Source organism: Sinocyclocheilus rhinocerous, unplaced genomic scaffold (genome assembly GCF_001515625.1).
Source record: "Sinocyclocheilus rhinocerous isolate Xijiao unplaced genomic scaffold, SAMN03320098_v1.1 scaffold1238, whole genome shotgun sequence".
Taxonomy (NCBI): domain Eukaryota; kingdom Metazoa; phylum Chordata; class Actinopteri; order Cypriniformes; family Cyprinidae; genus Sinocyclocheilus; species Sinocyclocheilus rhinocerous.
This window is the reverse complement of record NW_015662954.1, coordinates 359,004-383,741: the sequence shown is the minus strand read 5'-3', so window position 1 is coordinate 383,741 and position 24,738 is coordinate 359,004. Positions and strand designations below refer to the sequence as shown.

General features: G+C 35.1%; 1 protein-coding gene across 4 annotated transcripts in view; it reads right to left on the bottom strand.

Moving 5' to 3' along the window:
- Nucleotides 1-24,738, bottom strand: part of rabgap1l (RAB GTPase activating protein 1-like) — a 98,559-nt gene that overhangs the window by 7,591 nt on the left and 66,230 nt on the right. For 3 of the 4 annotated variants that reach the window (XM_016538761.1, XM_016538760.1, XM_016538763.1), the window contains exons 14-20: nucleotides 24,297-24,410; nucleotides 22,990-23,064; nucleotides 21,160-21,285; nucleotides 18,003-18,146; nucleotides 14,125-14,166; nucleotides 8,719-8,847; nucleotides 757-849 (exon numbers count right to left, since the gene is read on the bottom strand). In XM_016538761.1, coding sequence (XP_016394247.1) covers nucleotides 757-849; nucleotides 8,719-8,847; nucleotides 14,125-14,166; nucleotides 18,003-18,146; nucleotides 21,160-21,285; nucleotides 22,990-23,064; nucleotides 24,297-24,410 — 723 coding nt within the window. The remainder of the gene's footprint in view (nucleotides 1-756; nucleotides 850-8,718; nucleotides 8,848-14,124; nucleotides 14,167-18,002; nucleotides 18,147-21,159; nucleotides 21,286-22,989; nucleotides 23,065-24,296; nucleotides 24,411-24,738) is intronic. The other variant, XM_016538762.1, reaches the window with a different exon arrangement.

Below are 24,738 nucleotides of genomic sequence, written 5' to 3'. Positions count from 1 at the left end.
TGAGCGCTGGTGGGCTGAAGGCTTACCTGCACCGAAGACCCAACCACAGTCAACACAACACCCACTAGAACAAGAACCGCAGAGGCCTTCCCCACCGCCTGTCCATGCTCCACCCCCCGCCACAGCTCATTGGTTAAACGGGTGAGTGAGGGAATCTCATTGGTTAGTCGGTTGAGTGAGGGAGTGGGTAAACAGGAAGTGACAGCAAGGAAACCACCGAGTAGTGGAGCTTCCTTTAATAGTATGCTTAGCTTTTCAACATTGCACGATGCTTTGTATTTCCATTCAAATGTCAAAGATTGTTTAGGATTACACATTTTATTTTATTTTTTTCATATGAACAACATAAACCTAAAAATATAAAAACTATAATACATTCAATAAATGCGATCCATTTAAATAAAAACATTTCAGTTAATGTAAACACGAGACTCAAACATGCTAACACTTTTTGCATTTAAAAAAAATAATAAAAATAAACAAGGCACTTAAACTAAACTAAAAACAAAAACATCACTTTTCCTTCATAAAAAGCTGAAAAAATAAATTAAATGATTTGTATAAAATAACAGGCGCACAAAACAAGCATCTACAATGCGAGCGAGCATTTGGCTCTTTCCCTGTGCCGTACAGAGTCTGTGGTTTCCAGTGCGGCCCGTTACACAGTCCTGAACTGAGACGGAGTGAGATGAAGATGAATGCAGGAGGTGAGGATGAGGATCAGAGGAGGTGGAGCTTAACCAGGTTCTTGCTTACCTGATATCTGTCTATAGGGTCTTCCTGCTGCAGCTGGCTCTCTCTCAGAGACTGATACTCCTTCTCAAACTTCTTCAGCTTCTTTGTTGGCACCTGAGGAAAACAGGAAATCAGAGAATTTTTCATCAGGTTTGAAAAAATGTACACCAGTATAACAAAAATGTAAAGTCATTATGCTTCATAAATACTGTAAAACAAACAAACAAACATCTAAAGCACCCCCTTCCCTCAAAACACCAAGGGCAAATATTTTATTTTATTTTTTTCAAAGTAAATTGAACATTTCATTCTGATATTATATACAAAATTATCCATTACATACCGGTATATTATAAATTTTACAAATGACATAAATGCATAAAAATGTATAATTAGCAAAAAATGTTAAATGTATTAAAACGTATATTTAATGAACAGTTATATACAAAATAATTATTTATATTACAAATATATTACAATGTTATTTACAAATATATATTTTTGAACATAAAATTGTATAAAACGAATTATTATATTATTAGTATTATATAGTATAAAACATGTTAAATGTATTAAGATTTATATTTACAGTTAGAACATTACAACATATTACAATTATAATTTTCAAAATATGTAAAAATAAAAACAAAATCAAACATTTTTATACATATACACAAATTATTTATATTACAATTATATTCTAATGTAAGTTACAAATATAAATTTTGAAATATGACTATGAATATAAAATGATATAAAAATAGAATTATTATATAGTATAAAAATATACTAAATAATAATGTAATATAATGTATAAGATGACTATTCAAGTTAAAAGTACAAATCATATATATTATTACGTGTATCAATAGGGTAGAACACTCCTTAAAATATCATATTATGTAATATATTATCATTTTAATATTACTTTTACATTATTTTTTGTTAATATACTTTTTTTTTTTTTCACTAGAGAACCAAAAAACTGAATGTTATAATATAATCTGCCCATAAAATAATCATAGCACACTGTCTTTGCTTACAAGTCGTACTAGTTTTAAAAACATAATTTTAAAATCTTGAAAAAAAAAATTTTCAATTAATTAAATTTTTTTTTTAGATTTTTTTTTAAATATAAATTTTTTTTTTATTTTTTTTTTTTTTATTTTTTTTTTTTTTTTTTATTTTTAAATTTTTAAAAAAAAAAAAAAAAAAAAATGGATTTGCAGTATACCAAAAAATTACAAAGTAATTTTTAAAAGTTAAAATCAACAAATTAAAATCCAGGCAAATACTACACTGTAACATTACAATATAACTAATTTATTGAGTAATGATAAATACAAAAACACAGACACAAGTTTTTCCACATTTTTGGTAAGAGAATCAACAAACAACACTGTGCAGCACTATAAACTTCAAAAACAAAACTGACACAAGCCCTTCCTAAACGTCCTCAACAACAACAAAAAAAAAAGCAAAAGCCAAAACTGTCTCAAGGAGCCTTTGAAAGCGCAGCGCTCGTGTCCATTGCTATAGCAGCGCAGCCGGAGTGAGTGTGGAGTCTCTGAGGGTGGAGTGCGCTCAGTCAAGCCGGTCCTGAGGGGATCTCTTCATCTGGCTTTACTGCAAGAGACTTTGTTTATTACAGTCTTCATTCAGCGGGTCTGGGATCAGTCCTCATAAAGCCTTTCAGAATTTGCTTCTTCGTCTCAATTTGAAACTGCTCACACACAAAGCAGAAATATTTATTCCCAACCAACTCAACGTTTGGAAGTAAAACAAATAGCTGTTTGGGGTTTCAACAACATGCTTGCGAAAAGTGAAGCATATCAACAGTGTTCTCACTTGAGAAAGTAATTTCATGTCTCAAAAAGACCTTAACTGCATCAGATCTTCTGAAAAGCAGCTCATTGTTGAGTTTCATTCAGTGTGTTTGACCTCTGACCTCAGGATGAGGGTCATCGGAGCGAGAAACTGTCACACCACTTGTGTTATCACTGAGGTCTCAATGGCACTGGAGGCTTGTTTTTGCAAAAGCGGTTGTAACGATGACAAGGCAAAAGCTTGTGCTTGGGTAAGCGGACTTCTTCTCTAAAAAAAGGCTTCAAACAGCCACCTTTGCCTTTCGACTGCCGCACAAAGTGTCTGTTGTGCCGTTCGAGGAATGTGAACATGATACAAATGCTTCAGAACACAGTGAACGAGGAGGAGAAGGAAACGGTTGATAATATCAGGACAGGGAAAGAAAAAAGACAGAAAAAAGAGATAAAGGATGGAATACAGTTGCTAGGTGGTCCATTTTGATGCTCATCAGACAATCACCATCGTCTGCCAGATTAAATGTTTTATTTTTTCACAAATTACGTTAAATTTTTTTCAAACTCCTTTTTTTTTCCTGATTTAATTATTCTGGATTCTGTTTTTTCCATTTAAATTTTTCGAGACTCTGTTTTAATGGTTAAATTTAATCTTATTAATAAAAAAAAAACATCATAAACTTTATACAATTTAACAGCATTTTATTAAAAGTTTAACAAATATTACATTGTTAAGGCCCTATGAAATGTTAAATTTTTTTCTCAAATGCAGTTTTATTTTCTTTAACCAAATTCGATGTTTTCCATAAATTTTCTGGATTCAATTTTAATGGTTTCATTAAATTCCTTAAAAAAATTATGTTTTAATAATTTTATTATTATCAGTACTACTATCAGTACATTAAGTAATATATTTCTGTCACAGTTTCTTCAAGTTAAACCGAACTTTTATTTTGACGGGTTGCTGTGAAGACCTTTAAGCTTCTGCTTGTATCCACCTTTTTCTTCCTGTCAGAGCGGGCACGGCCATTTGTAAATTCAATGGGTCTAGCTTCCGGTCTCATCCGCGTCCAGCTATATTTAGTTGTACAAAACAGTTCGTTTTGCTGCTTGATATTAAAAATTGGTGTGTCTTACCATATTATTTTAGTGTATTATCTTAATTATGAACACACTGGTTTGTAGTGCAAACAGTTTTACCGTTTACTGCACGTTGTTATTCTTCTCGCTATTTCCCTCTAGCGGCTAATGAACCGGAAGTCTCGCCCATAGATGTACTCATATATTGAGGTGGCAGAGGCTGAAAACACCGCGAGCGTCACGCACGCTTCAGATTAAATGAAACTGCGCTTCTGCGCCATTCATTCACTCAGAACATGCAGCATTCATATTTAAATAGTATATTTGCGGTTTAATATTCACAGACACTAGTCCATATTGCGTTTTAATTTAGCTTTACTGACCTACTTTTGATTTATTCATCGAAAATTTGGCAAATTCCGTAAAAGTCTGCGTTATACAGTAAATTCCATTTTAATGACCTGATTCCGTGATTCCATCAGCGTTTTCCGCATCGCGGAAAAATTTAAATACGCCAAAGTTTAATACTTAAGGCTTAGAGATTTTTTACACAAAAAAGGAGGAGTAAATGGAACAAGCATCAGTCTATTAATCTGACAGTCAGCGGCGCAGATAAGAGGCCAGGCATCATTAGATGAAGAGATGTTAAACGAACGCTTAGTCCGGATGTGCTGTGTAGCCATAGACCACAAAATGACATGTTGAAATGGCACAACCGACATGGCAGTCAAGCTCTCAGCACAACGTTCATTTGGTTTAACACTCACAGTTAACATGGAAAGTTAATTCGGTAGGTTTCGCCTCAACAAACGTGGTTGGTGTAAATGACGTTTTTGTATAAACACAAAACACCTACACAGGTATGAATGAGTAGCTGATCTTTCCATTCACGTTGACATTAACAGCACACGTTGTTTCCTACAAACGTGAATATACACAAACTAAAACACGTCACAATATCATAAGCATGAGTGATTAAAAAATTGCCACAAAACTCTTTTACACCAAGTTCTTCTTGTTACAAAAGCAAAGCTTCATTTTGATTCATCGGATTTGTTAAACCAGTGTGTTTGAATATTCAGGTCACTAGGCTCATCTGAGTATTCAAAACATCTACTTGAGGGGAAAAAGAGTCATAACATGCAAAATTGCATTAGGTTGACAGCCAATCGCTTGCTCCTGAACACCATGTTCATCACACACACAGTATTTTCAGCTCCAAGTTGGCATTCCTTGGAATAAGAACATAATGGGGAAAATTGTACAGCCTTGTAATTTCATTACAGGACATTTCTCACAGCCTGAGATAGAATCAAACAAACGAGCTCAGAGGAAAACGGCTCTACAACAACACTAGACAATGTTCTTGTCAATTCCTGAAGGTAAAAACAGCCGTTTGTCTGAGACTTACCACCGGTTTAGGTTTGGAATCAGCCACCAGACTGGCGAAGAAATCCTCCTCGTTGATCTGATTGATAACATGAGCGTCGTAAGCCACCGTTATCGACACTTCCTGCATCATCTTGGCAAAGTTTCTGCGAGGAGCACCGAGCGAGACAGGTGAGCTTTGAGAAACGAGGGAGGGAGGGAGGAGGAGAGAGCTGACAAGTCTGCCGAGACCGGGACCAGTAGACAAGTTTCTTTACGGATGAGAGCCGGCCCCTTGAGGCGGGAAATAAATGCAGGGGGGATGGACCATAGAGGAACACACTCTCTCTCTCTCTCTTTCTCTGGTTTTGTCTTCAAAGGATCGTGTATCCTGCTCAGTTCCTCCAAAGAGACAAAGCTCTGTGAATTGCAAGGTTGTGACGGCTCTTATCGCCACGGTCTCATGGGTAGCGGTGGTTACCGCTGGAAATATGAAGAGCGAGACAAGCGGAAAAGGTTGAAGGGGCAGGGGAAATTTGGGTTTGTCAGACAAACCACAACGGGTCTTCTAACTCCCCTGGTGGCTCTCGTTTTATCTTTATCTTCTTATCAGGCCTCCCAAGAGAAATGAAGCCTTGGTTGAATAAGCATCCGAACGCAAACATCCGAAGACTCGGGATGGTCGGAGTTCTCCAAAGCTGTTTCCACTCTCAAAGCACGTCTCCTTTTGATTAAGTCCTCTTTCAATATCAAGAGGATGTGAAATTTGGAATTCGGCTCGTAATCCGCCGAGGGGGAAGTTCGTACGGCTTGTACTTTCAATGCAAGCAGGTGCCTGTGAATTCCATCAACCTGTAAGCTTATTACCCGGCGACTTGATCCTCTTTAAATTCACCATTTCAAAGAGTAACAACCTCTTTGCATTTCCTCTTCTTGCACATGTGATTGGAAACGGCTGGGATCACGGGTGGCAGAAGTAATCTGTGCACAGCTTCACGGTCTGTGTGTGTGTGGCGTCTGGTGTTCAGGTCTGATATGGAGATACGGCAACAAGGCTTCCTGTCCTTGCTACATAGTCTCCTCCCTCCCAGCCGTCTCATAAAACACATCCACTCGACATCCCAAAGGCAGAATCTTCTAGAAACCAGCAAGACTGGAGACGGTGAGGATAAAAATATCACTTTTGAGGCTGAATGGCAGGCTAAACGTCTTTATTCGCCCACTCCAGTGCTCATTTTGGATGAAATACCTCATTGATCTGCTCTCCTGCCTGTCTTTCCCTTTTGTTTGCAGGAGATAAAGAGGAAAGTGTGACTAAGTACACATATGCACACGGGCAACAATGAGGCGTGGTCAACGCAGATGCTGGGAGCAATGACGGTGCAGAACTCATTTACGTGGGCAAAACGCCACTTGGTATGATGTCGAGAAAATCCTGTTGCAAAATCAGAAGGATCAGATGGCTTGTGGTCTTCCCTCCAAAGGAACAAAAACGTCCAAATGAAGTCTGTGGCGTATATGTTGCAGGTATAAACCCATCCTTCTCGTTAGGGTGTGGAAGAGACGTGGATCAAGGGTGCATGGAGGTGGGTGTGGACTGTAGGGAGTTGAAAGTGCCATACAAAGGAAAAACAAAGGATAATGATCTTAAAGACACATGATTCTAGCGTGAAACGAAGCTGCTCTCTTTTTGTGGACTTGCTGATGAATGCACCTGTTACATCACCTCACTCAGATGCTGGTTTCCCACAGAGAGCTTCTCCCTCTCTGGTTTCTAATTTCTCTTTCGCTGGGTCCTAAATTCTGACAAATGCATGGTTCTCTGTCCAGTCTCAGTGAATAGACAACATAGCATAGAATGCATGAGATACTGTTTTACTTAAAGGAAAAAAAAAAATAAAAAGGTTGCAAAATGCAGCGAAGAAGAAGAAGCAGAAACAAGCGATAGCATATGTAAGCAGAGGCATTTGTAAAATAACGCAATCATCAAGCATTAAACAGCATATAACTCAAAACTGATAGGACCTTGCAAGCTTTGGATGTGTTGATGGAAGTGATCTACTACATCTGTTTTGATCATCATTCTAAATCTGATTTAGATGTAGTCTTTTACAAAAACTGGATCTTTTTAGCTTTTTGTTCAAAATGTTGCTTTTTTAATGAAACTTACCCACATTCAAGTGTTGATAAAAAAAAAAAAAAGATTGTTTGAAGCTAGAATAAAATAAATTTTTTTTTTGTTTAAAAGCAGGAGCTCTGTTATTTGTTTTGGCATATTGCATATTCAGATATTCATACAAAAAGTATTCTGGGGGCCATTAAACGTTTGTGAAAATTATAAAAAATGCTGGCGGTGGCTGGCAAAAACAAACAAACATAAAAAAAAAACGCTGGTGGGGAAAGAATTAACCTTAATTATTTTTTCATTTTCAAAATTCTCATAATAAAAACTGATTTACAGTATCACAATAAATTTAAAATAATTGCTAAAAGTTAAAAATCAGCAAAATTAAAAGAATTACTAATACTATACTGTAACATTCTAACTATTTTATAATGTTTTATTTAAATGTAATAAATTATTTAATTATTCATTGAAATTATTAATGACAAAAATGTCATTTTCACAATATAGTCATTAGAATTTGGGTGGAAAAGTCATAATTGCCTGTTTTTATGTACACACACACACACACACACACACACACACACACACACACATATATACATATAAAATCTAAAAGTATATATAAAAATTCACACAGTATCCAGTATACATACACACTGACAATAGAAGTACATACTAGCCATATCCAAGAAAATATCCCTTTAGCAACACTGTTTGGACACAACATTCTAAATGTCGCAATTAATTGTAGCATACAAACAGTCATCCCTAGTTAAACAGTGCGTTATACAATTACTGCATTACTGAAGCACAGCAGTGAGTGAATGGGGCACAGGAAATCCTGCTGTTAGTGACAGCGAGACTGCATTTACAACAAGGAGAAAGAGAAGTAGGAAGGAGGAGATGAAGACAGTATCATCTCGATCTCCTCCTCCTTCCTTCCTGAACATGCACACTCAACATCATACAAATAAATAAAACTAACCCCTGCCCCCAACAAAAATAAACTCTTGAAAGCATGAATGCATAGAAGAAGCAATAACCGCAGCAGAAAATAGGTCAGAGCCTATAGAAGTCATGTGGAACGGGTTTCAAGCAAAGAATTGTGGGTATTTATCCTTGAGTCTTAACTCCACCTTGTTTCAATGGAACCTTGAAATGCAGACAAGGTCTCTGCATTCTCTGAATACCTGCAATGCTAGCTTTGTGGTGTAGCGCTTCACATTTCTCAGACAATGCAAAGTGACCTGGGATTACATAATTAACTCCTTCAACATAAGTCCATAAGTTTCCACCCATTTCATCATCCGCCAGGCATAAATCCAACTGATCAGACAACTAAAAGCACACCTCATCACTATAAGCTACACAGTTTGAAAAATCATTGTTCAAAGCACATACAAAAAAAGTAGAAAAATTATTAAAATATTACAATTAAATATAATACTTATGGGGGTCTGTTCAAATCGAAAGAACTCAAGTAATCAAATAAGAGCTCAAATAAAATGAAATAAAATAAAAATATATTAATAAATGCAGAGTGTTTTATGGTTTGTAGTTTGACAGATGTTTGGAGTTGTTTCTTACCTTGATATTGCAGGCTTGCTCCATCAAGCGCCGAGCATTCTCTGCCGCCCTGTAGCGTTTTGGGAGCTGGACCCGGAAAAATTTCAGCGCACCCTCAAAGTCAGCTTGAAGCAGGTCTTCCTTGGAGGTCTGCATGCAGATAGAAAAACAGAACTGGTTTAGGGTAATTTCAGTAAAATCAACCTGATAAACTGCCCGAAGAGAAACTTTGCTAGGTGATTGTTTTCCTCATTTATGTTTGCATAGGCCTTTTGCGAACCTGACAAAGCCACATAACCTTTTACAGATGCTATATTGGTTGAGCATAAATCAGATATTAAAATCCATATGTCCAATGACAACAACAGTAAGAGTAAGATTTGCACAGTACAATATAATTTCTAAGGAAGTACCAATACTGAAATTCTGGCAGATAGCGAAGCTAATAATAATATTTTTATTTTATGGCCAATATAACCGATATACAGAATGGCCAAAAGTTAATCTGCACTTTGTTAACAGAAAAAAAAAAATACACATAAAAAAAAAAAAAAAAGTTTCTTTGCTGCAATTGAACATAATAAATAAATAAATTAAATAAATATACAAAGAAATAAATATATAATTAAAAAATATATATATTTTTTATGCTGCAAGTGAACAATGTATTAAAGAACTAACCAAATAAATACAATTTAAAAAATGTAATTAAATTAAAATAAAAAAAGTTTAAAAAAGTGTTTACTTACAACTGAAGGCATCAAAATATTGTTAATAAAATAACTATTTTAATAAATATAATATATATATATATATATTTTACTGATATTTTTACAAAGGCCACACAAGCAGCCTGGTAAGAGTCACATATAAACACACAACACAAAAACAGACATGAAGACGGCCTCTATTTGCAGCAGCTGCCCCTCACCGCCAGCAGCCGGGGCACAAACAGGCGGTGACCCATGCCCAGCAGTCCCATGACTCTATCAGTACAGTCATTGCCCAGCCCACCCTTGTCCTCTCCAGCGCCCCCTTCCTCCAGCCTCCGCACAGCGGGTGGTATCTGAGCCCATAGCGGCGGTGAAGGCAAGTCTCTCTCTGGGGTCAAAGGTGAAAGAGCCTCTTGGGCTCCTTCAGAGTCCCTAGCATCGTCCTCCCACGGAGGCTCTGGGGCTGACCTGGAGTCAGCCACGTTGACGTCACGAGACTGCGTCCAATTTTGGAAAAGTTCGTCCAGGCGGTTGATTCGGTATTGCTAAAGCAGTCTCGGTGTCATTCGATCATGATTCGACAAGCGCGAGCATGCGGCATCAAAAAACGGAAAGCGGATTCACACTTACGTTGATCCATTTTGGGTCTGCAATGTAAACAATATCAGAGACCACGCCTAGTTTAAAAGACACCAAAGCAAACCGAAAGTGGCTTGACATACTTCAACAAGGAAATATGCTTCGATCCCAGTTTATCATTGGCCAGCTCCTCCCGAAATCCCAAATTTGCAATCTGTTGCTTGGCAACAGGCAGGAGGAGAGTCGCGTGGTGCTGTCAAGACGGACAGCACGTCTTTCGTCTTTTGATCGTCTTCAAAGCGTCTCAGACCCGAAAGTTGAGTCGTCGTCAGGTGGATCTAAGTCCATGGAGTCAAGCCAAGTCCTCGTTCTCGCTCGGTCCAGAGTCTGCCAGCTCCACCATCCTGTCGAGGTCCAGAAGTATCCCAAAGGTGCCAAGTGTGGGATGAAGGAGGCGAGATGCGAGACTGGGTGGACGTTATTGTCTCTTCGTCCTCCGGCCTTCGTTACTCCAGCTCCAGTGGCTTCACTGCTTTGCTTTTCTTAAGTCGACGAGCGCGTGAGAGGAAGACGGGGAGGGAGAGATGCTCACAGAGATGCTGTCGATGCTAGAAAAGGCGGCGGAGTGGCGGAAAGGGAGGAGGAGAGGAAGATAGGAGGGGCGTCGTGAGGGAACGGGAGACCATGGACGAATGGACAGTGGACATGGCCGAGGCTCCAATGCAACTCATGCTAAATGCTAATTGCTGCTGGAAGCTCGCTGAAGGAACAGACAGAGGGACATGTGGAGAAACAGAGCGCGAGATGGAGGGGTGTGGAGCGGCAGAGAGAGAGAGGAGGAGGAGGGGGAGGGGGTTTGGGAGCCTTCGGGGAGAATGTCGTAATGGTTAGCCAATAGGAGCGAGGCAGTGCAACCCCCTCTAGCTCCTCTCACTCCCTCTCTTTCTCTCTCTATTAATGCACATCTCTTGCTCCCTCACACGCAGTCACATCAGCTTCTGTCCACCTGATTTCACTGGTTTCTTCTGTTTCCATTTAAACATGGCGGGAAAACTGCAGAACACACTAACAATATTATTTCTTTCTTTTATACACGTTTAATCAGTGAGGAAAATATAAAAAACACACATTGGCAACCTGTCAAGGGGATATGTTTGGTTTATATTTCACCCCAAAATAAGAAAAACATTTATTTTTTATTTTTTTTTTTAAATGGCTAGAAAATAGTAATAGAATATTATTTATTTAAAAAATTAGCTCGAAAACAAAAAATTCTGGATTATAGAAAATCTGAAAATATATCTGAAAATATAATCAGAATCCCAATTGAGAAAAATGTGAACAACAAAATAACATTCAGATGCAATATGATTTTTTTTTTTAAAAAACTAACTAAATGTGTTCATATATTATTTTTTGTTTTACTTTATATTTTATATTAAATTTCTTTTATATAATAATTTTTCTCAGAATTAACACAGAACAGTGCAAATTACAAAATAGTATGCCTTATGACACTGAATATTTTTTAATCATGTTTTTTAATAAATATATTTTTTATATGTTCATTATCAAGATGAATTTGTTCTGACACAGTTTAACTCTGAGTTCTTGTCATATTTTATTACCATTTTCAAAACTATGGTGAATAAACCGATAATGTGAGAAATGTACAATATAAATAATGACATGACAGGTCATTTGTCATAACCAATTACGTAAAACACACTGTTTGTCTTCAACACGACAAATTATATCATAAGCTTGTGTAAATCTAGTACCCTGGGATCTGAGGTTTCATTACAAAACCCCTCACAGTTCCTCTTCAATGAACACCTGGAGTTTGCCGAGCTTTAAAAAGAAACCAGAGAACATTATTCTGGCTCTCACATCTGCTGTAATTACAGAACAGGGAAGTGGAGTCTATTTCTCCACATTAAACCAGCAGATATATCCGCGTCTCCTCCATAGGTTAGCTCAGACACATTCAGGCCAGCGCAGTCCTCTCGAGCAATAGCTCCATTTGTCATTCTGCCATTGCAGCTTACACAAAGGTGTGGCTTTGTGGATGAAGCTAATGTATTAGTGCTGAGAACGCTGTTGGAAAGCTTTGCAGCAGACAGAATTGGCCAACCGATAATGACAAACTGCCCTTTAAATTGCAATGGAAGCTGAATAAACCCTTTATTCAAAACCACAGTTAGAAACTATCAAAATATTTGGTGTTTATAGGTGACTTTTGTTCTAAAAAGTAGCACTTCTGGGCTTTGCTTGCAACCCTCTAAAAACCGCTGTACTATAGTCCTAATGCACCATGAATAGTGCTGTATCAAAAGAGCTCTAGTGGCATTACTGGGCTAATAACCCACAGCTGTATACTGTGTCATCTATCGTGTCGCTGATGATCAATAACATCACAACAACAAACCCAAATGCACGCATACATCACTCCGACAGCAGCCATATGGCTCGGATCAACTTCCTTATTATGTGGTGTTAACGAGCCAATGCATCTTATGAAAAGAAAAATGCCACTTGCGTGCAGGAAAAGTGATAAACTGAGGTTATTTCCTGTTTACGCTGCATTTCCTAACCTGTTTTCATGTGTGGTTATTTGTATTATTATGAAATGGTATCCTGTTTTTGGGCTCATTTTTAAATAAAATATATGCGTTTCATATTTGAAAAGCTTCATTTAAAATTAAGCATCCAGTATTTTTTAATTTTTTAGCAGTGTTATATATGAAATTGTAATACTATATTACAATATATGAAGTGTTTCAGTTTCTTGTTTAATATTGCTCATAGCAAAAACTACAAAACCAGAAAGCTCTGAACAGCTGCACACAAATATTTTGAAAAAAAATAAAGCCATATGTCTTCTGACCAGCAGAGGGAGACACACTCAATATTTTCCTTTTTTACTTGCAGAGTTGATGTATTTTAATCTGAAAGCAATAAATCATGTGCCAGGATTCTCACACATTTTAGCAAATTAATTTCCCTGACTTTTTATGATTAGGATAAGGACTTAAAATAAAAATAAATCAATGAATAAAATAAAACAAAATTAACTAAAACTAATAATAAAATAAAATAAAATGAACAATTAATAAAAAAAATACTGCACTCAAATAAATGGTGTTGTTATTGGTAAATATAACAAATTATTATGAGAACTGTTTTCTGTAATTGAAATAATGCTGAAATAAAATGAAATGTTATTTTAGATCAAAAACTTAAATGAAAATGAGAAATATCGCTTTGGCAACTAACAAAAATAAGTTTAAGATGAAGTACTAAAATGACTAAAAGCAATAAAGAAAAAACGAAATGAATAAAATAAAATGAAATAATTAAAAAGTAAAATAAATAAATAAATAAAATAAAATGTTGCACTCAAAGAAATGGTGTTGTTATTGGTAAATATAAGTTATTATGAGAATTGTTTTCTATAACTGAAATAAAAATAAATCAATGAATAAAATAAAACAAAATTAAAAAATTAAATACTGTACTAAAGTAATGCCGTTGTTATTGGTAAATATAACAAATTATTATGAGAACTGTTTTTGTACTGTAATTGGAATTAAGCTGAAATTAAATAAAATATTATTTTAGTTCAAAAACTTGAATGAAAATTAAACGTTGTTTTGGCAACTAACTGAAATAAATTTAATCTGACGTATTAAATGACTAAAAACTATGTGATATGATAAAACGATGTTATTGTGATAAAAGCAAAACTAAATATTAAAAAAATATAAAAATGAAAGCCAATTCAAAATTAATACTATAATATATAAATTATACTAAAATAACAGATTCTAGCTAATAGTTTAAATCTGAGCATGACTAGGAATAGCTCCACAACTTTTTATTGTTTTAATTAATTTACAATGAATTAAGTTTTCCAATAATTCATAAATAGGACAGAGATTTTAAATAATAATAATAATTTGAAAAGAGATTTCACTCACAAAGAACAATTTCACTCTACATCCAAGACTTTTCACCGATTTTATTAATTTCCCCATTAATTTTCCGTCATATAAACCACCTCCATCATGTGAATTTCCCTGACTTTTCTGAACTATTTAAAACAAGGAAATGTAAGCACGGTGAGGTGCAGTACCTTCAGAAGAGCCAGCGCCACATTGAAAATGATGCTCAAGCCCTGTGAAGACAACGAAAAATAAAATTACACACACAGAATCATTTCTTTGAACATCAAACTGCCTGGAACAACAAAACGGGCCACATACAAAGGTGCTTTATTGTAAAAAAGACGATACAATTTCATTTAAATGGTTCGGAGGAGCCGCAATGCTGTACTAGCAAAGGGAAGTGCGATGTCGAGTGCATTTGCATTTCCTAAAATAGCTCGAGTCATACAAAGAGCTCAAATGTGTGGGAGTGACAGGAGCTGAAGGAAGAGGCAAACAATCTCGCTTGCACACGCTCAGGTGGACTGACAGGCAGGTGGATGTGAAGGACGGTGTGTGTGTGTTTGTGTGTGTGTGTGTGTGTCAGAGGGGAGCAGGTGGCATCGCAGAGAAGCAATGCTGAAGTCAGCTCCGCATGGAAACACTCGTCTCGAGCATCACTTAGACAACTCGTTCACATGGCAACACAGAGCTAAAAATATCCCGCATTCTCTATTAATAACAGACCGCAGAGGCTATCTCTCCCCGACAGGCTCTAGATGGCGCTAGGGGGCTAAATGGAAATTGCAGGGGGGGTAATTGTGTGTCTGTGTGTGTTTGTGTTTGTTGAGGGAGGGAGGGATGAGACTTTACTCTTTGGCTTGGGAGCTGAATGTTATGCAAGAAATACGAATACTATGATTCTTGTTAGAATTTATACTAGAAAAACTATCAGTATGTATATCAGGCAAAGCAATTTACAACAACCTGAGCAATTTGTTAGCTTGAAGAATTGCCATAATTGCAGTTGCAGGAACTATTGAGAATAATTCGGGGTCGGTGAGATTTTTTATATTTTTGAAAGAAGTCTCTTTCGTTTGATCAAAAAAATACAGTAAATCCGTAATATTTGTGAAATATTATTACAAATTAAAATAATTGGTTTTTATTTTAGTATATTTTAAAATGTAATTCATTCTTCGGATACAAAGCTGAATTTTCAGCATCTTTAGTGTCACACGATTCTTCAGAAATCATTCTAATATACTGATTTGCTGCTCAAGGAACATTTATTATTATTATTATCAGTGTTGAAAACAATTTTTTCCTGGAATATTTTTGTGTAAATGGTTTTACTCATTCTTTGAGTAGAAAGTTCAAAAGAACTGAATTAAAATTTTTTTATAAATTAATCTTTTAAAACAGTGTCTTTACTGTCACATGTGATTTATATGTTCTTTGCTTAACAAAAGTATTACTTAAAAATAAATAAATAAATATTTATTAATATTATAATTATTAGATAAGTTATATATATATATTTGCATTTTTTATTATCATTTTTTCTAGAAGTAGAGTAAATCTAAGTTTGATATATAAGTTTATATATATATGAGATACATATTATATAGATACTACTATAATGTGTATATAGTTTAATATATATTTAATCTAAGTTTAAATTTAATCATTTTGTTTTTTTTCTTTACAGCTTTTATATATATTTTCTTTATACACTTAATGTGAATAAACAAATTAATTTTTAAAAATGGCATGACAATTAACTTAAAATGTGTAGACTTATTAATTAGAACTACTTAGAGATATCTTTTTTATTAGTTAAAAATTTATCAACTTTCAAAGATTTTGTGCTAGTAACCTTTAAAAAATTTGCAAGCCCAGTAATTATTTAATCTTCAAAAGTGCTCACTATATCAACACCGTCCCTTGTGAACCAGACTTTGTTTCCCGACGGACTGATAACAAATCCTGTGTGCCCTTAGTCCTGGAAGTGGTTTGAAGGTAGCCAATCAGATTAGAGCTTGCCAAAGCAAGAAAGAGCTTTCCGGTTTTGTGCGCAAAAGCACACAATGGCACAATTTTAAAGCTTCTTTAGAACAGTATATATTGGGAAAAAAACGGAACACAAATAAACTGAAATGTAAATATGATATAGGGAGAGATGTGTGAACAAGAAGGACTACGATCACTACGAGTTACTTAACAGTAGAGCCAGAGCCTCAAAAGAAGGCAGAACACTAAATGAATTAGAGATGAACTGATAGATGGATAAGGAGAGAGAGAGCATCTAACAGATTCTCATCATGCGATTCATTGACTGAGACAGGCTGAGGAAACTTTTAATTGTCTTGCCTCGGGCTACCACAGACGCTGAATGAAAGGAAAAGGGTAGAAAAGTGATGGGAAAAAAATAAAAGGAAAAGCTCTCTGAGGAGCAGAAAGGTCGAAGCGTTTCTTTTGGAAAGACACAAAGCCTATTTCTAAGAAGTCAAAGATGCTTGCTTTGGGAAATCTAACAGAGTTCAAGAAGTTTAGAAACAACTGAACTTTCTGTCAGTTTCATGTGCTACTGGAAACCCAACAACTACAATATTTATTTAGCCAGAAAAGAAATATAAAAATAAAAAAATTATGCAATCCGCTAAGTTTATCTTTAGGGTTACCAAGAGCTTACAAAGTGCAATATTTTAATAGATTTTTCACTGAAGAGATTGCACTCAAAAAGACCAATTTCTAGCCAATGAAAAACTTGAGCGTAAATTTCTATTACTTTTTTACAGATTTTATTAATTTATCTGTTTTTATTAACTTCAAGGTTTAGCATTAGGTATCACAAACTAACAATATGCAATACTTTTACAGCAATTATCATTCTGGGTTAATCTAAATTTCTATATGCGATTACATTTTTAACATTTCAAGCTGTATAGATAATATAATAATTGTGAGTAATCATAATAATAATCACTCACAAAGAAGCCAGTATTTTAAATCTGAGCATTTCCATGACATTTTACAGATTTTATTCATTTTTATAACTTTTCCAGTAATTCATAACTAGGATAAGGATTTTAAAAAAAAAATAATAATTTTAAAGAGATTTAAAGTGTAATTTCTAGCCAATGAAATAATTTAACTAGATAATTTTCCATTACTTTTTATTAATTTACCTAATTGTATTCATTTAAAAGTTTAGCATTAAGTATCATTAACTAACAAACATCATTCATATACTATTACATTATTAACATTTCAAGTTTTTAATAATAGACTAATATTAATTCATGTATTATGAACAAATCAAAGTATATTATATTTATATAATTAACATGAACAATTACTAAATGCTAACTTGTGTTAATGAATTACAACTTATTGTAAAGTATTAAGGTCCTTGCACACAGAGTCCGAAATTTTCGTAGTTTTTTTCGTTTTTTTTTTTTCATATTCATCATCCTATCAAAATGCTTTCTATGGATGTGAAAACGCAGAAAATCGAACCTGATCCAAATTTTTTTATGACGGAACGAAAGTTTCGGAGGCAGTGTGTAAATGGGATTGACACAACGTGAGGTCGTATTTATTTTTTTAACGTGCGAAATTTTCGGACAAAGACCTTTACTTTACAATAAGTTGCATGTATGTCTCTAAACAAAATGCAAAACATTTTGTCCTAACCAGATGTGAAAATGACAAGTAAATCACAAAACATTTAGTCTCATTTACTAATAAGCATACAAGTTGCGTACTAGCACAGAAACTCCAACAGATTCACAAAATCTGTGAGGTTTAATTTGATTTAAATTTGATCTTAACCTCGTTTTAATAAATTCGGCCGCGCGTCTAAATATGCCTACTTGCCTAAGTATAGTATATGAAAAGCAGTGTGTCAAAAAAGCAGAATGTCTGAATGTGTACTATTCATACTATAGAAGAAAAAACAGACCCAATGTCAGTCGCTGGGTTTCTATTTATGTTGTGTTAGTTAGTCTCACCCACAGTGACTACTCATTGGTTAAATGACTTTCGGTTACTGCAATTTTGTGATTGGAGGAAGATGTATCACCTCGCACAGGAGCAGGTCGGTGATATGGAAGACCATGCAGAGAGGGAACTTGGCGGTAAACAGTGTTAAGAACCACTGGGACGCGTACATATGGGCCTCCAGGTTCAGGTCCTGGAAGTGAGACCACAGGTCCTGCAACTGCTCCTGGAAAGAAGAGAAACAGCAAGGGAAATAAGCATTATAACTTGTGTTTTATTATCTGTTAGGGTTATTGAGATGACAAGTTAATCGTATTTATTTTTTGGAAACAAACGGGAAGAAACTTGAGCAGGAAGTAAAAAGAACAATAGACTACTGACCCTTTTCTTTCCACAAGCTTTTAAAGCATTTCTATTGGGAGCGCAAGACTACTGGACTACAGCACAGGGTCAAGAGTGCAGCTCTAAAGCACATGACACAAAAACAGCTAATAATTCAAAGACTTACATGTGCTTTGATCTCCTTGAGTTTGTGCTGCTGTGTTCATAAGAATGGGTTTTATTTTGTGTTTTTAAACCAGAGGTTATGAGGAGTATCAATAGAGAAATGCTCAGTGCTTTCCTGAGGCAATATTGAAATAACAATGATGAAGCAGAAGCTTCTCCAAACACTGCACTGGGAAAACTCAACACTAAAAAACACTTTTTTTTTCTTGCCTAAGTTACACTTAATCGCTGTTAATCTTTGTTTGTAAAATTGTTTGGAGTTCACAAATATCACTTTTGAATCAAAACAAAACTTCAAGACAATTTGCTGTCAACCCAAAGGCTTATAACTCTAGAACCCAGGGGGAAAAAAATTACTAAAAAATAAAAATAAAATATAAAAAAATAACAAAATGATTAAATAAAAATAAGCATTAAAAATACATAAAAATTACACTAAATTAAATATAAAATAAAATATAAAATAATACATCACCTCTCTCCAACAAGCAACACAATTTGAGAAATAGCAACAGTGACGCTTGCCTCAAAAAAAGAGGAGTTATACTATGTATTCAGAGACCGAGCAGAGAATAAATCAAAGAGGTAAGTGATATCTACAAAGGCACATCTTAAATCAGCATCTCAAAAAGACCCGGAGCTGAAGAGAGAATATTTTTCTGCGGTAGATTGCATTGTTAGATTGGAGAGGTGGGAGTGTTAGGTTAACACATGCAAAGTAAATGACGAGGAAGGAGAAAGAGACGGGAATTCTTTTCAGGCACGTTTTCCGTGATCGATGCTAACACTCTTGTAGCAACAGAGCTAGTCGATACTAACCGGGTTGGGTTTAGCGCTGAAAGAGGGCTACTTCAGGACTAATTGCATTTCAGCACAAAATTAAAACCCATTTTCCAGCGCATTAGGTCTAATAGCTTACAAGAGGGTCACCGCTTGCACTTGAGACGCACAAGTACGGCCTGACAAGGAGTGTACAAGACTGTAGGCGCGTCCCAAATCACGTGCTTATGCACTATTCTATGATGTTTTGCAGTATAAATAGTGCAAGTAGTGTGTTCACACTGAAAATTCCAAAAAGAAAAAGTGCGCTTTAAATATCCGGATGATGCACTTAACACTTATTTCAACTTTAAACCGTTGCTTCTGGCAAAAATAATCCATTACATAGTCCAAAAATACTCCATAATCTATAATAACACTTCTTCCAGTGAAAAAGTCGATCCTCTGTTGTCCTCTCACATCACATTCACAGACATATAGGGTTGGGTACCGAACTCGGTACTTTTAAGGGTACCGATCGAATTGCGTCAGTACTACCGAGTACCAATTCACGTTAAATCAATCGGTGCAAAATTTTGGTACCTGAGAACGCATCTGGGCGCATACGCTACAGAGAGAGAAAAAGAGACCTTGTGACGTGAGGTCACCCCTGCAACTCGTTCAAACAACACACAGGGCAAGCCGAAATGTTCTGAAGTGTGGTTACATTTCTAGGGCCATATGGTTTCTGCGAAAACGCGGACGGGATCGCGGAGTCCATTCATAAAAACGTAATTTACTCTATAGCGTGGAATGCCACGGAATTCATCAATTTTGGACGAATAAATCAAAAGTAGCCACTGCCACTTAATTCGAATCGCGATATGAACTAGTGTCTGTGAATATTAAAATGCAAAAAGACGGTTTAAATATGAATCCTGCATGTTCCGCTTGCCTCTGTATGTATGAATATTTAAAATAAATGTTTAATGCCTTCATTTGATTTTCAAAAAAATTAAAACAAGAATTTCTGGAAGAAAAAAAAAAAGAAAGAAAGAAAAAGTTTGTAGGGCCCTATTGTTCAAAATGTTGAGACTTTTGGACTTATTTTTTAACTGAAATAAATGTTTTTGTAATTACACAGAGTAAAGTACCAAAAAAAGGTACCGTTGGGTACCAGCACCGAAATTCAGGTACTGATACCTGTACCGTACCGGTTAAAATGAGAACGGTACCCAACCCTACAGACATATTTGTTTAGAACTGTTTTAAATGGTGCTTGATCAGTGCAGATTTCTCTCCTGATTCAGATGAGATGACTTTTTCACTGGAGAAAGCAATATTAAGGATTCAGGACTCAAGAAACAGATCAAACTGAGAGAGACTAAATCCAGGTTTCTTGAAGCATCTTGGAGACGTTGCCACAGTTCTTCTCAGTTTGTTCTGTTTCTTCATGTCATTCCAGACAGACTGGATGATGATGATGAGATCAGATCTCTGTGTGCAGCACTGGCTGTTCTCAGACTCCTTGTGCAAACTAAAATCTCACTGGATTATTACAATTAATGGCAAAATTAGTGTTTGGAAATGTAAACTGATATTTCCTACTGACACACTACAGCAAAAGATAGAAATAACTGACTTAAAACCATTTTTTAGCTGGTGAAAAAAAATCTTGATGTATTTGTTTATTACAAACGCAGCTTTAATATTCACAAGATATTAAGTGATGGACTGTAGTCGTGTGGATTATTGTGACGTTTTTATCAGCTGTTTGGACTCTCATTCTGACGGCACCCATTCACTGCAGAGGATCCATATTATGAGCAAGTAATGTTAAATTTCCCCAAAGCTGTTCTTCTGATGAAGAAACAATCTCATCTACATCTTGGATGGCCTGAGGGTGAGTACATTTTCAGCAAATTTTCACTTTTTGGTGAACTATTCCTTTAACAAACACACAAAGGCCAAACCTGTAGCAGACGCTCCAGCTGGTAGAACTTGCAGTGAAGATCTTCAAAGTTGTTTTTGTAGAGATCCCGGAGACCATATTTGTACATGATCTTCACCAGCACGCAGAAAGCTTGCTCCTCGGGCATCTAAAGAAAAAAAGCGAGAGACATCACCATGATATTTCAGATGCTAATGCTTTCTGCATAAATAAACACAACCAGCCCATGATGTTTAGATGTGTCAACTGTCCGTCCACCTTTCTATGGCAGTCTACAGTGATGCTGTCAGAGTTTGTTTGTGTTTCTGAGACGGAGAGCGAGACAGACAGAGAGCTGGGTATTAAATCACACAGACAGTGTGTGTGTCCCGAGCTCAATGGGCTCCTGCAGGTAGACGGGCTCTGTCATTAATATTCCTGACAGCTGCTGAGCTTCCTGGGCAAGGCCACGAGAAAGACACTTACACTACATTATAGAAATCCCCAAACGTGCTCTTATATCAAGTCCCATACGGGCCGGCGTTGCAAAAAAACAAAAACGCCATCTTATTCAGCCCTCGCTTTAATTAAATATGGAATTAACCGTTTCATCAATGTCTTTCTCTCGCTTCCTGTTCCTCTCCGCCTACTGTTAGCTCAATAACAAGCCTCAAAAAGTCAAAGATAAGATACAATGAGGTAGGTTTCTATTTACACTTTTATTAGTGCTTATTTCGTTAGCAAGCTCGCTTAAAAAAAACTCTTCATACTGCTGATTTAATAGCACAGCAGTTGACCTTAAAGATAAAACTGACCTAAAAAGAAGTTTACGTAATGCCTGCTAAGAGAAAGTACCGTGCACTTCTGTTGTGGTATAAATTCACATTTCAAAATGTGAAAGTCTGCATTCTTATAATTTTGCATTTTTGGCTTAGTGTCTCAAAAATTAATTTAAACACATAAATTAAATATGTTAAATAAATAAAATGGATAATAAATGAATAAAACCACTTTCAAATAAAACAATAAAACCATTAAACAACAAAAACAACACAGGACAAAAAACAAAATGAAAACAACAACAAAAAACAACAAAAACAAAAAACAAAAGATACCACAAAACACACACACACACACACAAAATATAACAAAACAAAAAACAACAAAAAACACAAGACAAAAACGAAAACGAAATAAAACAAAACACAAAATACAAGACAAAAAACGACTGAAAAACTAATAAAACAAAAAACACTACAAAATACAAAAAAACCCAAGATACCACAAAACACACACGCACAAAACTAAACAAAATACAACAACAAAAAACAACACAAAACACAAGACAAAACGAAAACAAAATACAAGACAAAAAACGAATAAAAAAAACGAAACAAAAAAACACTACAAAATACAACAAAAAAACAAGATACCACAAAACACACACAGACACACACGCACAAAACTAAACAAAATACAACAACAAAAAACAACACAAAACGAAAACAAAATACAAGACAAAAAACGAATAAAAAAAACGAATAAAACAAAAAAACACTACAAAATACAACAAAAAAACAAGATACCACAAAACACACACAGACACACACGCACAAAACTAAACAAAATACAACAACAAAAAACAACACAAAACACAAGACAAAAAAACAAAATGGAAGAAAAACACACTACAAAATACAACAAAAACAAAAGATACCACAAAACACAAAACAAAAACAATAAAAAATAAAATAAAAAAAATCACCTCTCCACAACAAGCTACATGATTTGAGGTAACATTCATGTCTCTAACATGTATGGATGTATGGTGCACTTAATACTTTAAACACTACTCATCTTGCGAAATACTCACATGTAAAAGTAATACGGCTGCCAAAAATGATTGACCTTGGCAATAGCCAATCTCCTCATCATACACAGAATAAGCCTGTGGAAAAAACATAAGTTCAGATATTGTGCACCAAAATCAAGGATAAATGAATAATTATTTTTTTTTGTTCACGAGAATGTAATGCTATTTCTCAGTTTCTGAACCATTTTTTTTGACAATCAAAAATAACAAAATTAGTAATAAAAATAATAAAAGTAATACATTTTAAAAAGTATTAACAGAGAAATATTTTATATTACAGAAAAAATAATTACTTCAGAAAAACAAAGCATGTTAGATGTATAAAATCAGTCTTGCCCTACAGTACAGTATTAGCACTAAATATTTTCAAATGAATAAACACATCACAATTTAAATTTGCACGTGTTGTGAATGCAGCTTCATGTTGTCTTTAAATCACAAGCAGTTATAATACTGCTTCATCATAAATGGCTGGAAACACTGATAAATGTTCATGGCAACATATGTCCCTCTGAGCTGAAGGATTTTGTCAAGATTGAAGGTCTTTTGCACAATTTAGGAGGCTTTTAATCTGCCGGTGCCACTCAGCTGATGGAAAACCTCTTAAGACTCCTCACAAAGGAGATTTAACAGAAAACAGAAAACACCGCACCACTTTTCTAATCCACTCAATGCTTTTGTCCTGTTTTTCTATAATATGAAATTTAATATATCATTTTAAAATTATAATAAAAATGTATATTATAAGATTTTTATAAAATGTATTTTGTATAATTATTATATTTTATTATTTATTATTATATTATAAAACGATCAAAATGTATTACTTTGCTTAGCAATAAAATGTATTTATGAATTACAATTGTCAAGCAGCATAACGATGCACTAATTCTGAATTCAGCTGATTTGTGGTCAAAGGTGTGCATAGTTTAAAACTGCTTTGTTTTATGTGGCTCATTCATTCAGATTTTACAGCCAGAACCATCTGTTTAATTATAGAGAGATAGATGTGAGCTTAACTGGATAATTGCCTCCTGGATAACTGCATAATCTATTACTCTAGCTTTGTTTCTAAATATAATAATGAATCTATGACGCGTAACTATGTTTAATTAGCAGAGTGTACAAGTTATTTTCACAGACGCAGGGAGGTTAGTACAGCACATGTGGTTGGATATCTATCAAGGCCGTTCGTATGACGGCAAAACAAAAGGTCAGTGGATAGAGATGTTGCAGCGGTGTCGAGATGCTTGTTACCAGACGGCAGGAGTGAGTCATGCCTGCAGGATGAGCAGCTGCAACCTCACCTTGCAGATCTTGTAGAGAGAGTCTTGGCCATCGCCGCCCGAGTCTTTGAAGTAGTGGTGAGCAGGGAAGGTGCGATGGATGTCTCTGGTGATGATGGCTTCCTGGGCGGAGTCCTGTGGATCAAATCAAGAGTTAAAATCAGGCATTTCTTTCTTTTGGTATTTCCTTCCCTCTCTTTCTTTCTTTCTTTCTTTCTTTCAAGCGTGTTATTATTATTATTATTATTACTTATTAAAATAATTTATAATAATAATAATAAAATATTTGTATAATATTTTATTACCATTTTATTTATTATTTATAATTATTGTATACAATAAATACATATTTATTAATAATAATTTATTTAATTATTGTATTTATTATTAATTAATAATTAGTTAGACTAATTTAAATCAAATTTAAGAACTCAAAATAAATAATAATAATATTATAAGAATA